At 41.6% G+C, this 13426-nt stretch overlaps 1 protein-coding gene across 8 annotated transcripts in view; it reads left to right on the forward strand.

The window, feature by feature from the left end:
* The window catches only part of BICD1 (BICD cargo adaptor 1), a 271468-nt gene that overhangs the window by 173469 nt on the left and 84573 nt on the right, over positions 1-13426 (forward strand). For all 8 annotated transcript variants that reach the window (XR_003121813.1, XM_025402491.1, XM_025402492.1 and 5 more), the window contains exon 3: positions 9093-9245. Coding sequence is in view for 7 of the 8 variants with exons in the window: in XM_025402491.1 (XP_025258276.1) it covers positions 9093-9245 (153 nt within the window). In the remaining variant the exon portion in view is untranslated. The remainder of the gene's footprint in view (positions 1-9092; positions 9246-13426) is intronic.

A 13426-nucleotide genomic window follows, 5' to 3' on the forward strand; every position in this document is an offset into this window, starting at 1 on the left:
AAACTATAAGAACGCTGCTATACTCAGGTGCAATGCAAATAATGAGTTGAGTCTATCCCTGCCATCTCAGGCTAATCCCCTCTCCCCTGAGGAGCTGGGACTCAGCTCCCTGGAGGTGAAAAGCTGAAGCTTTCCCCTGTTGTGCCATTTTCTCCCCTTTCTCTCATGCATTATTTTTCTTACTCTGATTATTCTTGATGGGAGTTTTTAGCAGAGCTCAGCATCATCTTATCCCAGGAAGAAAAAAAAAAAAATTGTAGGAGAAAATGTATGATGAGTGGTGCAAAAAACAACAGTTGCAATCTTTTAAATTTATTGTGGAATTAGAGAACATGCCCCTAGAATATAATCACTGGCAATTCAAAAACCAAGGATTTTTAGCAAAATAAATAAGACCAGTTTTCTTCCTCTGGGCCTTGTTTCTGTTTATCTCAGTGAGTCTTTCACCTGAACCAGTCTTTGCAGCCCAAACTCTTCCTTTTCCTTAATTAGCATCAGGAGTTTTCATTAGTTATTTTACGAGTTGTTAGTGATCCTCATTAGCTTTGCTGTGGACTTAAATGTTCTTGACATTAACTGTTTCACTGCGTAAGATTTTATGGTTAATTCCCAGAGTATATAAGCCAGATTATTGGCTGTTATATTTTTTACAATGTATATATTCCCATTTCAGAATCTCTTGTATCTTAACATTTTTCTTTACAATTTTATATAAATGATTGGCATCCAGTTCATTGGGTTCCTGATATCTTTTTTATACATGTTACATAAGGAAAAATAAGTAAATATATATATCAGTCGTTCAGTTTATAGATTTTTCAAGAAAGAAAAAAATTAAGATAATATGTTTCTACAAAAAAATAATTTAATGAAATACTGCAATTTGACTTTATAGCCAAATTAGGGGAACACTACTGTTTTTCATTCTACACTTATTCCACACTGTGCTCCAAGTATTGCCCAAGGATCAGAAGACAGAAACCAAGTAACTTGATAATATACTGAAGAAGAATTATAACAGGTCATGTTATTTCAGGGATTTAGGTGTATTTTATTTCAAAGTGCATTGTTCTCCCTTTGTGCCTCCTTCTCAAATAACACAACACAGGAAGCTCTCATCTATGTAAAAATATTTTTGTGTGTGATTAACCACTTGTATACCTGTTTTATTATTCCTTCCATGGTCATCGGGGCCTAAAATGTGCCAGGTATTAGGGACATAGGATAACAAGACAGAAAAGGATCATTATATTTGGATGCAAAAAGAAATGTAATAAATATAAAATGTATAAAAAGTAAGTAACCAGTTTCAAATAATAATCAGTGTCATTCTGTCAACACTTATTTTCTAAGTACATACTCTATGCTAAATACTGATCTATAAAGTAACTCTGATGGGAGAGTGGAGAGGGAGAGGAGCTATTTTATATTAGTTGCTCAGGAAGGTTTCTCTGAGGAGATGACATCTGAAATGAGACCTAAATAACAAGTAAAAGCAGAAGAGTTTTTCAGCTGAGGTTCTGGGAGTCTGTAGATAGATTTCAGTTCTGTAAACTTGGATGGGAAAAATAATTACATCTTTATTTTCATTAAACTCAGACTGAAATTCAGCATTTTCTTCTATTTGAATATAGACAAGAAACCTCAGTAGTAGCACTTGTTACTTTGTTACCAGTAGAAAGTATAGTTGTTTTTTTTTGAGACTAAGTGTCCCTCTGTCGCCCAGGCTGGAGTGCAGTGGTGCGATCTCCGTTCACTGCAAGCTCAGCCTCCTGGGTTCATGCCATATTCCTGCCTCAGCCTCCCCAGCAACTGGGACTACAGGCGCATGCTGCCACGCCTGGCTAATTTTTGTATTTTTAGTAGAGATGGGGTTTCACCATGTTAGCCAGGATGGTCTCGATCTCCTGACCTTGTGATCCGCCCGCCTCGGCCTCCCAAAGTGCTGGGATTACAGGCATGAGCCACCGTGCCCAGCCAAAAGTATAGTTTTTTAAAATTATATCTCAGTTTTCACAGGTGTCTTGGAATGTTATCATTGCTTTGAAATTATGAGATTTCTTAGATGTGACACTAGATCTGATTCTAATTGTATTAATAAAGAAGCACATGTATTATTGTATTGATTATATATTACTGGGTAATGAATGACCCACAATTTGGGAGCTTTAAACAATAACCCATGATTCTGTTGGTCAGCAGTTTGGGCTGTGCTCAGCTAGGTGGTTATTTTGTTTCGTTTTGTTTGAGATGGAGTCTCACTCTGTCACCCAGGCTGGAGTGCAGTGGTGCAATCTCATCTCACTGCAAGCTCTGCCTCCCAGGTTCATGCCATTCTCCTGCTGCAGCCTTCCGAGTAGCTGGGACTACAGGCGCCCGCCACCACACCCAGCTGATTTTTTGTATTTTTAGTAGAGATGGGGTTTCACTGTGTTAGCCAGGGTGGTCTCAATCTCCTGACCTTGTGATCTGCCTGCCTCGGCCTCCCAAAGTGCTGGGATTACAGGCATGAGCCACCACACCCGGCCTCATCTGGGTGGTTTTTAAGGACTTGCCAGGATTGTTCATGTGGCTGCAGTCATCTGGCAGCCCCACTGGGCCAAATAGTCCAAGACGGCCTTCCTCCCATGCCCAGCACTGATGCTGGCTGCAGGCTGGGCCACATGACTCCAACAGGCTACCCTGGGGCTCTTCACATAGTCACAGTGTTACAAGACAGCAAGAACATGAGCCACAAAGCCCCTTGAAGCTCAGGCTCAGAACTCCCCAACACTTCCACTATCTTCTGTGGGTCGAAACAAATCCAAAGGCCAGCTCAGTCAATTTGAGAGGCAATTCCATGGGTTGTGACTTCAGGGAAGTGTGATTAATTGGAGGCCGTTACTATACTTATCTGTCACCTACCAAGTTCTAATTTTTTTTCTTTTTCCGAGACATGGTCTCACTCTGTCACCCAGGCTGGAGTGTAGTGACATGATCATGGCTCACTGTATCCTTGACCTTTGGGGCTCAAGCAGTCCTCCCACTTCAGCCCCCTGAGTAGCTGGGACTACAAGTGTGCACCACCATACCTGGCTAATTTTTGCATGTTCTTTTTTTGTACAAAATAATCTTCTGGATGGGGCTCACCATGTTTCCCAGGCTGGTCTTGAACTCCTGGATTCAAGTGATCCTCTCATCTCAGCTTCCCAAAGTACGGGGGTTACAGGCATGAACCACTGTGCCCAGCATATGTCATAATTTTAAAAATTATTATAATAAGTTGGCCGGGCTTTGTGACTCACACCTGTAGTCCCAGCACTTTGGGAGGCCAAGGCAGGTGGATCACTTGAGGTCAGAAGTTCAAAACCAGCCTGGCCGACATAGCGAAATCCTGTCTCTACTAAAAATACAAAAATTAGCCAGGTGTGGTGGCAGGCACCTGTAATCCCAGCTACTTGGGAGACTGAGGCACAAGAATCACGTGAACCTGGGAGACGGAGGTTGCAGTGAGCCAAGATCGTGCCACTGCTCTCCAGCCTAGGCGACACAGCAAGACTCTCTCTCAAAAAAAAAATAATAATAATAAAATAATATATATAAAAAATAATTTTAATGTGATCAGTGTTTTTTATAATTTTGTCTTTTACACTTTTTAAAATATTATTCTGAGAAGAGGTTCATAGGCTTCAGCACTTTGTCAGAGAGGGTCATGGCACAATATGAGGTTAAGAGCCCTTGATCTAAAGTCAGGGAGTTCTGGAAAGAGGAGTAAAGAAGCCTCAAGGCAGAAGCAAGCCGGCATGTCCAATGGGACGGAGGAGCAGAAGGAAAGCTCCTGTGGCCAGAGCCAAAGATTGAGGGGCAGAGTGGTTGGAGACAGAGGCAGGACCAGATGTGACTTCGTTGAAAGCTTTTGAAACTTGCAGAGGGACCTTCACTTCCCCACTGCAACACACCACAGAGTGTGAAAAGTAGGTATTGCATGTAAATTGTATTTTGATTTTTTTGGGGTCGTTGCTAACTTTTTTCAGTTATCTAGGCAGAAATAAGGAAACTCTTTTTTGCTGTTCCATATATGTATTGTGATATCAGAGTCTGTTGTTTAGTTTTTTTGTTTGTTTGTTTGTTTGTTTGTTTGAGACAGTCTTGCTCTGTTGCCAGGCTGGAGTGCAGTGGTGCAATCTCAGCTCACGGCAGCCTCCACCTCCTGGGTTCAGTGATTCTCCTGCCTCAGCCTCCCAAGTAGCTGGGACTACAGCCTCCATGCCCAGCTAATTTTTGTATTTTTAATAGAGACGGGGTTTCACCATTTTGGCCAGGATAGTCTCACTCTCGTCTCGATCTCCTGAACTCGTGATCTGCCCTCCTCGGCCTCCCAAAGTGTTGGGATTACAGGCGTGAGCCACTGTGCCCAGCCCCAGAGTCTGTTGTTTCTAAAGGATGATGACTGGGCAGTAGCTTTCTAGAGCTGGGAAAACCACATTTCAACAGGATTACATACCAATATTTACTATTTCATAAATCTAGGCATATTTGCTTAAAATAGTCTCCTTTAGAGAGGCAAGAAACAGAAGCCCATTTTTTGTTTGTTTGTTTTTAGGAAATTCATATAAGCCATTGGTAAGCTTCTTTTAAGTTGGCAAACTCTATTTTCAGAAGACTTCTATGTTGACACTTGTGACCTATAGTAGAACAGAATTGCTTTAAGAGATCAGCATTGGCCGGGCGCGGTGGCTCAAGCCTGTAATCCCAGCACTTTGGGAGGCCGAGGCGGGCGGATCACAAGGTCAGGAGATCGAGACCATCCTGGCTAACACGGTGAAACCCCGTCTCTACTAAAAACACAAAAAACTAGCCGGGCGAGGTGGCGGGCGCCTGTAGTCCCAGCTACTCGGGAGGCTGAGGCAGGAGAATGGCGTAAACCCAGGAGGCGGAGCTTGCAGTGAGCCGAGATCGCGCCATTGCACTCCAGCCTGGGGGACAGAGCAAGACTCCGTCTCAAAAAAAAAAAAAAAAAAAAAAGAGATCAGCATTGATAAAAGCAGAGGGAAGCTGAAAAGGGAGGATTAGGCTAAAGTCAATTGGTGGAGTAGGCATATGTGAATTACTCAAGTGTTGAAGAAATGACTCTGTTGGAGTTACCAGTTTATTATAACGAGAGCTAAAGTGAGAAACGCCAGACAGTCTAGAAGCATTCTGACTAACAAGGAGCTCCAACCCCTTATATATAAATGAGGTTACATATAGCAGGTTGAAAGCAGGTTTCCAAAACAACCAGTTAGTTTGTATAGCTTCAGGACTGATGATTACATTCCATAGGATATTACATTAAATTGATGAAATCTGCACATCTCCAGGGAAGTCCTTACTAGATAGCCAGTTAGCTTTTATGATGATAAGATACATAATGGATAAAAATTTTCTGATGCCAGAAAAGCTTCGGCCCTGCTCTAGTTAGGATCTATATTCATATTATCACCAGGTCAAGTGTCTTGCAAACTTTCTTAGCTTTCGTTCTTATCAGACTGCAGTTCGTGATGTGAGGTACCAAAGACTCTCTCCTTAACCAAGCTTCAGTCATGCTCTGCTAATGTCTCTTTTGGACCAGGCTTGAACCTTGCTCCACCCCCAGCTTTGGCCTGCCCAGCCCAGCCTTAGCAAGGAATTCTGCTAAGTCATCTCCAAACCCTAGCTATCTAATTACCCTTGATATCTGATCAAGTTCTTCATCCTCCACCTTTTTGATGTCTAAGTCCTTGGACTGCCTTTAGCAAGAGTCCTGTTAGGCCAGCTTAGCAAGAATTCCCCTGCCCTTGATGTGTCCTTTCAGCAATTTCCCATCCTTTGACCTCCTCACGCTGTTCTTGGCTGTAAATCTTCACTTGCTCTTGCTGTTTCAGAGTTGAACCCCTTCTTTTTCCCCTCCAGTTGCAATGGTCTTGAATGAAGTCTTCCTTTCCATTTTAACAAGTGTCAGAATAACTTTTTTAACATCTGTCTTCATACCACAGTCAACAACCGCTTATCCTCCCCAAAACTCTGAGTTAACATCACTACTTAGAGATTACAGTGTCTGCCTATTTTATTAGCTGGAACTGCATCAGTGATTTTGGAGCTGAATTTTTCATTTTTTACATGTAAGATTATGTGTTTATAATTTATTATTTTCACATAAGCATAAACAGAACTAGGAAGAGCTGTACTCGGGAGTCAAGTCAGAAGAAAAAACATCACCATGTTCAAATAGGCAACTGAACATGCCTCTGAAAACCAGAGGCAAAGGCAGTTATTTATAGTTAACATCTGTAGAATATGGACCAGGTGTGGTGGCTCACGCTTATAATCCCAGCATTTTGGGAGGCCAAAGCAGGAGGATTGCTTGAACCCAGACATTCGAGACCAGCTTAGGCAACATGGCGAGACCCCACCTCTACAGAAAATTTAAAAATTAGCTGGGCGTGGTTGATGTGCACCTGTAGGCCCAGCTACTCAGGAGGCTGAGGTGGGAGGATCACTTAAGCCTGGGAGGTCAAGGCTACATCGAGCTGTGATTGAGGCACCTGGGCAACAGAGCAAGACCTTGCCTCTACCAAAAAAAAAAAAAAATTAAATTTGTAGAAGGCTGGCCACAGTGGCTCACACCTGTAATCCCAGCACTTTGGGGGCTGAGGCAGAAGGATTGCTCTCAGGAGTTTAAGACCAGCCTGGGCAACATGGTGAAATACCATCTCTACAAAAAAATACAAAAATTAGCCAGTCGTGGTGGTGTACACCTGTAGTCCCAGCTACTTAGGAGGCTGAGGTGGGAGAATCGCTTGAGCCTGGGAGGTCAAGGCTGCAGTGAGCCGTGATCATGCCACTGCACTGTAGCGTGGGTGACAGAGTGAGACCATGTCTTTAAAAAAAAAAAAAAATCTGTAGAATATGAAGCAAGATGAGAGACATCTGAAAGCATATGTAGGAAAATCAGGTGTTCTTCTAGAGCTGGCTCTCTGTTACGATAGAGATCTTTAAAATGTTTCTTCTGGTGCTTGCAGATGTCACCCTACCCTCCCACAAAGATAACAATGCATTTACTTCTGTCACTAGAGATTAGTTTTGCGCATGTATTCTTTCCTGAGGGCTGCCGTAACAAAGTCTGGGAGGCTTTAAAACAACAGAAATTTATCGTCTCACAGTTCTGGAGGCCAGAAGTCAGAAATCATGGTGTCAGCAGGGCCATGGTCCCTCTGGCAGCTCTAGGGAAGGACCTTTCCTTGCCCTTCCTGGCTTCTGGTGTTTGCTGGCAATCCTTGGTGTTCCTTGGAGTGTAGATGGGTCACTTCAGTCTTTGCCTCCATGGTCACGTGGCCGTCTTTTCCCTGTGTTTCCTCACATGGTCTTCCCACCCCACACGCAGAGGTATGTGTCAGCTTCTGTGTGGCTGAATTTCCCCTTTTTATAAAGACAGCAGCCCTATCGGATTGGGCCTATTCTAATGATCTCATTTTAATTTTTACCTTTGTAAAGACCCTGGGAGTTAGGACTTCAACATGTCTTTTTTGGGAGACAATGGAACCTACATAGCATGTTTTTGAACTTTACATGCAGAATCATTTTGTATGTAGTCATTTGCATCTGGCTTATTTCAGTCAATATATTAGTGAGAGTCATCCGTGTTGCCGTAGCAGTTTCTATTCATTGTCAGTCCTGCCCACCACTATATCAAGGCTCCACAAATTATGGTGTGAAGGCCAAATGCATCATGACTCATTTTTTTCCCATATGGAGATCTAGGAATTACATAAGAAAATGTGGTTTTTGGTTTCTATGGTACTTTTTTGCATATTTCTCTTTGTTTGAATTGGAAACAAATCTAATTAATCCTTAATTAAAAGAAAACTTTTCTATCCCATCTTTCCATGACTATGAATATGTTACATGTATAAATGTTTATATCTACTATGTGGTCATTATACAGTTTGGACTAAAACATAGCTTATACTTGCCACATAAGTTTATGGAAAAAATTAAATATTTTTTTTAATTGATTGATTTCTATCCTGTAACTTTACACATAAGACCTGGTAATACAAGCTTGTTGTTAAAAAAATAATAATAATTGAAATTATCCAGAAGGACATAAAATCAAACTAATAGGCTCCTCTCCTTATCCCTGTGGCTTGCCCAGTCTAATCCTTTATAAATCACCACTATTGACAGTTTTCTGGATATTCCTACAAATATTTTTTCTGACATGGAAGTGTGCATGTATCTGTGTATGTGTATGTTCCCTGTATTTCTAACATACCTGGGATCCTAATATGCATACTAATCTATAACTTGCTTTTTACATTTAATAATATATTATATTGTATATATATAAAATATATATATAATATTATATAATAATATATTGTGACTACATTTCCATTTTAGTACAATAAAGTTTCTCTTCATTCTTTTTTTCTATTTTTGAGATGGAGTCTTGCTCTGTCACCCAGGCTGGAGTGAAGTGGCCTGATCTCGGCTCACTGCAACCTCTGCATCCTGGGTTCAAGCAGTTCTCCTGTCTCAGCCTCCCGAGTAGCTAGGATTATAGGTGCCCACCGCCACACCTGGCTAATTTTTTTTTTTTTGTATTTTCAGTAGAGACAGGGTTTCACCATGTTGGCCAGGTTGGTCTTGAACTCCTGACCTCAGGTGATCCACCTGCCTCAGCCTCCCAAAGTGCTGGGATTACAGGCATGAGCCACTGCACCCAGACTTTCTCATTTCTTAAAAATAATGTTATAATGTTCCATTCAATGGATGCATGATAATGTGTTCCCCAAATAGCAAACATTTATACTGTTTCCAATTTTTTGTGTAAGTATACATGGATTTATTTATCTTTTTATTTACTTCTATGAAAACATTTAAGAATGATTTTTAGATGTTGAATTGCTGGATAATATATATGTGCTTTTAAGCTTTTGGCAGATATCACTAAATTGCCATTTGAAAAAAAGGCAGTAACAATTTACACCCCATGAGGTGTTTTTATTATTATTTTTAACGACCAGGACTTCACACCTTGTAAAATCTGCAATAAGAGAGTTATGTATTAACTGTTTACTCTGTTGTTTCAGAACAATGAGATGGTGGAGCTACAGAGAATACGGATGAAGGATGAAATCCGAGAATATAAGTTCCGAGAGGCACGGCTCCTTCAGGACTATACTGAATTGGAAGAAGAAAATATCACGTTGCAGAAACTAGTGTCCACGTTGAAGCAGAACCAGGTAAGGTTTAAGAAATTTTTTGAGTTATACTGAAGATGAATCTATATCTTCTGACCACTAGGGTTAAATCTCCTCTTCATTTCTCAGGAAGGAACTTGTCAAAATTTATTGTTTACTCTTTAATCTTCTCTCTATAACATTTATGTACTGAAATGTCCCAACCCTCCTATTTCAGCTAAAATATAGAAAGAAAAAATGCAACTGTAAGTAGTATAGTGTACACTAAAGTTTTATTGAATAAGAAAAAGAATTTTAGTTTGTATTTTAGTTCTGCATTCATTTATTTCATAAGCCAAATGTATTGTAACAAATTTAACCTGACAGCTTCTCATTAAAAGCCTGAGTCTTAGCCGGGCGTGGTGGTATATGCCTGTAATCCCAGCTACTTGGGAGGCTGAGGCAGGAGAATCACTTGAACCCGAGAGGTGGAGGTAGCAGTGAGCCCAGATTGTGCCACTGCCCTCCAGCCTTAGTGACAGAGTGAGACTCTGTCTTAAAAAAAAAAAAAAAAAAAAAGCCCAGGTCTCTACGCTTGTCTACGAGCTTAAGGTCTTCCTACGATCACTGGTCTCTCACGCCCTAAAAATTTTTTCTGTAAATTGCTTTCAAATAATAGAGGGAAATGGATTATGAAGTATAAATCAAGAAGAGCAAAATGATAAGAAAAAGAGGCCAGGCATTGTGGGTCACACCAGTAATCCCAGCACTTTGGGAGGCCGAGGTGGGTGGATCACCTGAGGTCAGGAGTTTGAGACCAGTCTGGCCAATATGATGAAACCCTGTCTCTACTAAAAATACAAAAATTTGCCAGGCATGTTGGTGGGCGCCTATAATCTCAGCTACTCAGGAGACTAAGGCAGGAGAATTGCTTGAACCCGGGAGGCGGAGGTTGCAGTGAACCGAGGTTACACCACTGCACTCCAGCCTGGATGACAGAGTGAGACTCCATCTCAAAAAAAAAGAAAAAGAAAAAGAAAAAGAAAATGCCTGTTTTCTTTTTCAGCTGTAACCTGACTACAAAGTTACATTCGTACATTTAAATAATTTTTTTGCTGTAATGGGGCTTTGATAGCTTAATTTTCCTGATTGGTTTGCATTGTGGATTTTCAGAGCTATTAATAATGATTGAATCTGTAATTTTAGAAGAATTTATTTATGAATACAGTTGAATCAAGTAGTTAAGCAAAGGTGAATTGGATGTTCGAGTTCTTTTCAAGGTGCTTCCTCAGCGACACCTCTATTCTGGTTTAAACGCTGTTGCCACCTCTCAGTTCAGATCAACAGCCTATGTGCCAGGTGCTGTGCTAGGCTGGACAGACACAAGAATCTGTAGGGCATGATTCTTGTCCTGTGTAAACTTAGAAGCCAGCCCAGATGTATGCTTTTACCTCACTCCCTTCCTGAGTTGGTATCTACATGATACGTTGATTGATTGATCAATTGATAGATAGAGATAATGTTTTGATAGATATAAGCGTTAAAAAGGAAAAGAAAAAAAATCTAGAAGAGAAAAATCCATGTAGTGGCACAATTAAAATTTGATTTCCTTTTTTTTTTTTTTTGCGACAGAGTCTTGCTCTGTTGCCCAGGCTGGAATGCAGTGGCGCGATCTCAGCTCGCTGCAACCTCCACCTCCTGGTTCAAGCAATTCTCCTGCCTCAGCCTCCCGAGCAGCTGGGATTACTGGCATGAGCCACCACACCCAGCTAATTTTTGTAGTTTCAGTAAAGACAGGGTTGTACCATGTTGGCCAAGCTGGTCTGAACTCCTGAGCTTAAGCAGTCCGCCCGCCTCAGCCTCCCGAAGTGCTGGGATTACAAGCACGAGCCACAGCGCTTGGCCAAAATTTGATTTCTGATCATTGCCACTTCCCCCAGATTTGGAGTGCTGGGAGGAAGGCATGTACGGGGACAGTTTCAGTCCATCAAAAAAGGGCTACTGGAGTATCCCCATGTGTTTCTGCCTCATTCCTTCTGTAAGCTCTGAATCCTCATATGTGTGCTGAGGGGGGCCATTCCAGAGGCTCCCCAGGTCTTGATTTGGCTGGGAAAAGTGAGCACACAGTGGAGAAATGTAGACTTTGAAAAATACATTTGTAAAGATGCTTCTCGAATACTTTTTAAAATAAGAAGGGTTTTGTTTGTTCATTTGTTTGTTTTTGAGACGGAGTCTTGCTCTTTCACCAGGCGGGAGTGCAGTGGCATCGTGATCTTGGCTCACTGCAACCTCTGCCTCCCGGGATCAACCGATTCTCCTGCCTCAGCCTCCTGAGTAGCTGGGACTACATGCATGTGCCACCACACCTGGCTAATTTTTTATATTTTCAGTAGAGACGGGGTTTCACCGTGTTAGCCAGGATGGTCTCAATCTCCTGACCTCGTGATCCGCCCACCTCAGCCTCCCAGAGTGCTGAGATTACAGGTGTGAGCCACCGTGCCTGGCCTAAGAAGGGTATTTTTTGTGGTCCTTTTTTTGGTTATTGATGAAGCACATAGAGGATTTGAAACAAATTTACTTGAAGTGCAACTATTTGAAGTGGCCCTTCCTTCCCGATTCCTACACTCCTCCCTGCTCTCTAGAGCATGGTGAGAGCACCACCAGCAGCCTCCTTGGAGAGCCTTCCGTGACCGCATGTGTAGACTGATGGACTCAGGAGGTTAATGAAGGCCAGTATTAGATATTCTTGAAAGACTGCCAAGGTATCCCTTGAGTATTCATTAACCCAGATGCCGTTTCTGGGAGAATTTGTACTGTCATTCCTGTTGTGAGTTTCCCCATGCCCTCCTTCCAGTAATTGAAACATGGGATCCAATGGTTAACTCAGAAGTTTTTTAAAAAGGAGGGGGAACTTACACATTTTTTACTTCCAACGTGCCATATGCTAATTTTCCCAATTAAGTGTCTAATTAATTCATTCAAAATCATTTTCTACACAGAGCACCATTCTGATTTATTCCCTGAAATTGGAGGAACTGAAATGCCACAAGTCTCTCCCAGCTAAGAAAATGCTGTGTTTGTTTCCCGTAGTAATTGATCTTTATTTATAGATGCTAGCATCTATCATAAACTCTTTCTAATCAATAAAGGTTTTTGGTTTTTTGGGTTTTTTTGAGACAGGGTCTTGCTCTGTCACCCAGGCTGGAGTGCAGTGGCTTAATCTCAGCTCACTGCAACCTCTGCCTCCTGGTCTTGTGACTCGGCCTCCTGAGTAGCTGGGATTACAGGCGTGTGCCACCAGGCCCAGCTAATTTTTGTATTTTTAGTTGAGACAGGGTTTTGCCATGTTGGCCAGGCTGGTCTCAAGTGATCCGCCCACCTTGGCCTCCCAAAGTGCTGGGATTACAGGCATGAGCCACCATGCCTGGCCCTAATTAATGAAGTATTAAGTACAATGTTTTATGTACAAATGCCACAGAGTTTTTTAAAGAGGTGATAATGAGTAGCATTCAGTCACAAAATTGGGTTGTGTTACTTTGTACTGAGGTTCCCCATGCGTTGTATAGTCCTTCAGCCTGGTTTGATGTTTCTAAACAGCAAAGTTATTACCATTTTAAAATGCTTAGTTCAAAGAATTTTTCCTTCTGAAGTATTATTTTTCTTTTAGCTATTTATTGATTATTTTCTAAGTACGGTGTAATTATTAAGTAACACCTCTTTCTATAGTCTATTTATTCATTTGTTTACATTCCATTTCCTTCCACTAACATACAGCACCTATGATAGAGCCTGATCCATAGTAGATATTAGATAAATACTTGTTGAAAGAATAAAAAAACTGGCCAGGCACTGTGGCTCAAGCCTGTAATCCCAGCACTTTGGGAGGCTGAGGAGGATCACTTGAGTCCAAAAGTTCGCATCCAGCAACATAGGGAGACCTCATCTCTACCAAAAGCAAAAAAAAAAATTAACCAAGTGTGATGATGGACACCTGTGGTTCCAGCTACTTGGGAGTCTGAGATGGAAGGATTGCCTGAGCCTGGGAGGTTGAGGCTGCAGTGAGCTATGACCAGACCTCTGTACTCCAGCCTAAGCGATAGAGTGAGTCCCTGTCTCCAAAAAAAAGAAAAGAAAAAGAAAAAGAAAAGCAACAATTCATTCACACTTCTATTATGAAACATTTCCTCCAATGTCAGGTAATAATATATAAGAATATCGCCCCGGGCGCAATGGCTCATGTCTGT

This window comes from Theropithecus gelada, chromosome 11, assembly GCF_003255815.1.
Source record: "Theropithecus gelada isolate Dixy chromosome 11, Tgel_1.0, whole genome shotgun sequence".
Classification (NCBI taxonomy): Eukaryota; Metazoa; Chordata; class Mammalia; order Primates; family Cercopithecidae; genus Theropithecus; species Theropithecus gelada.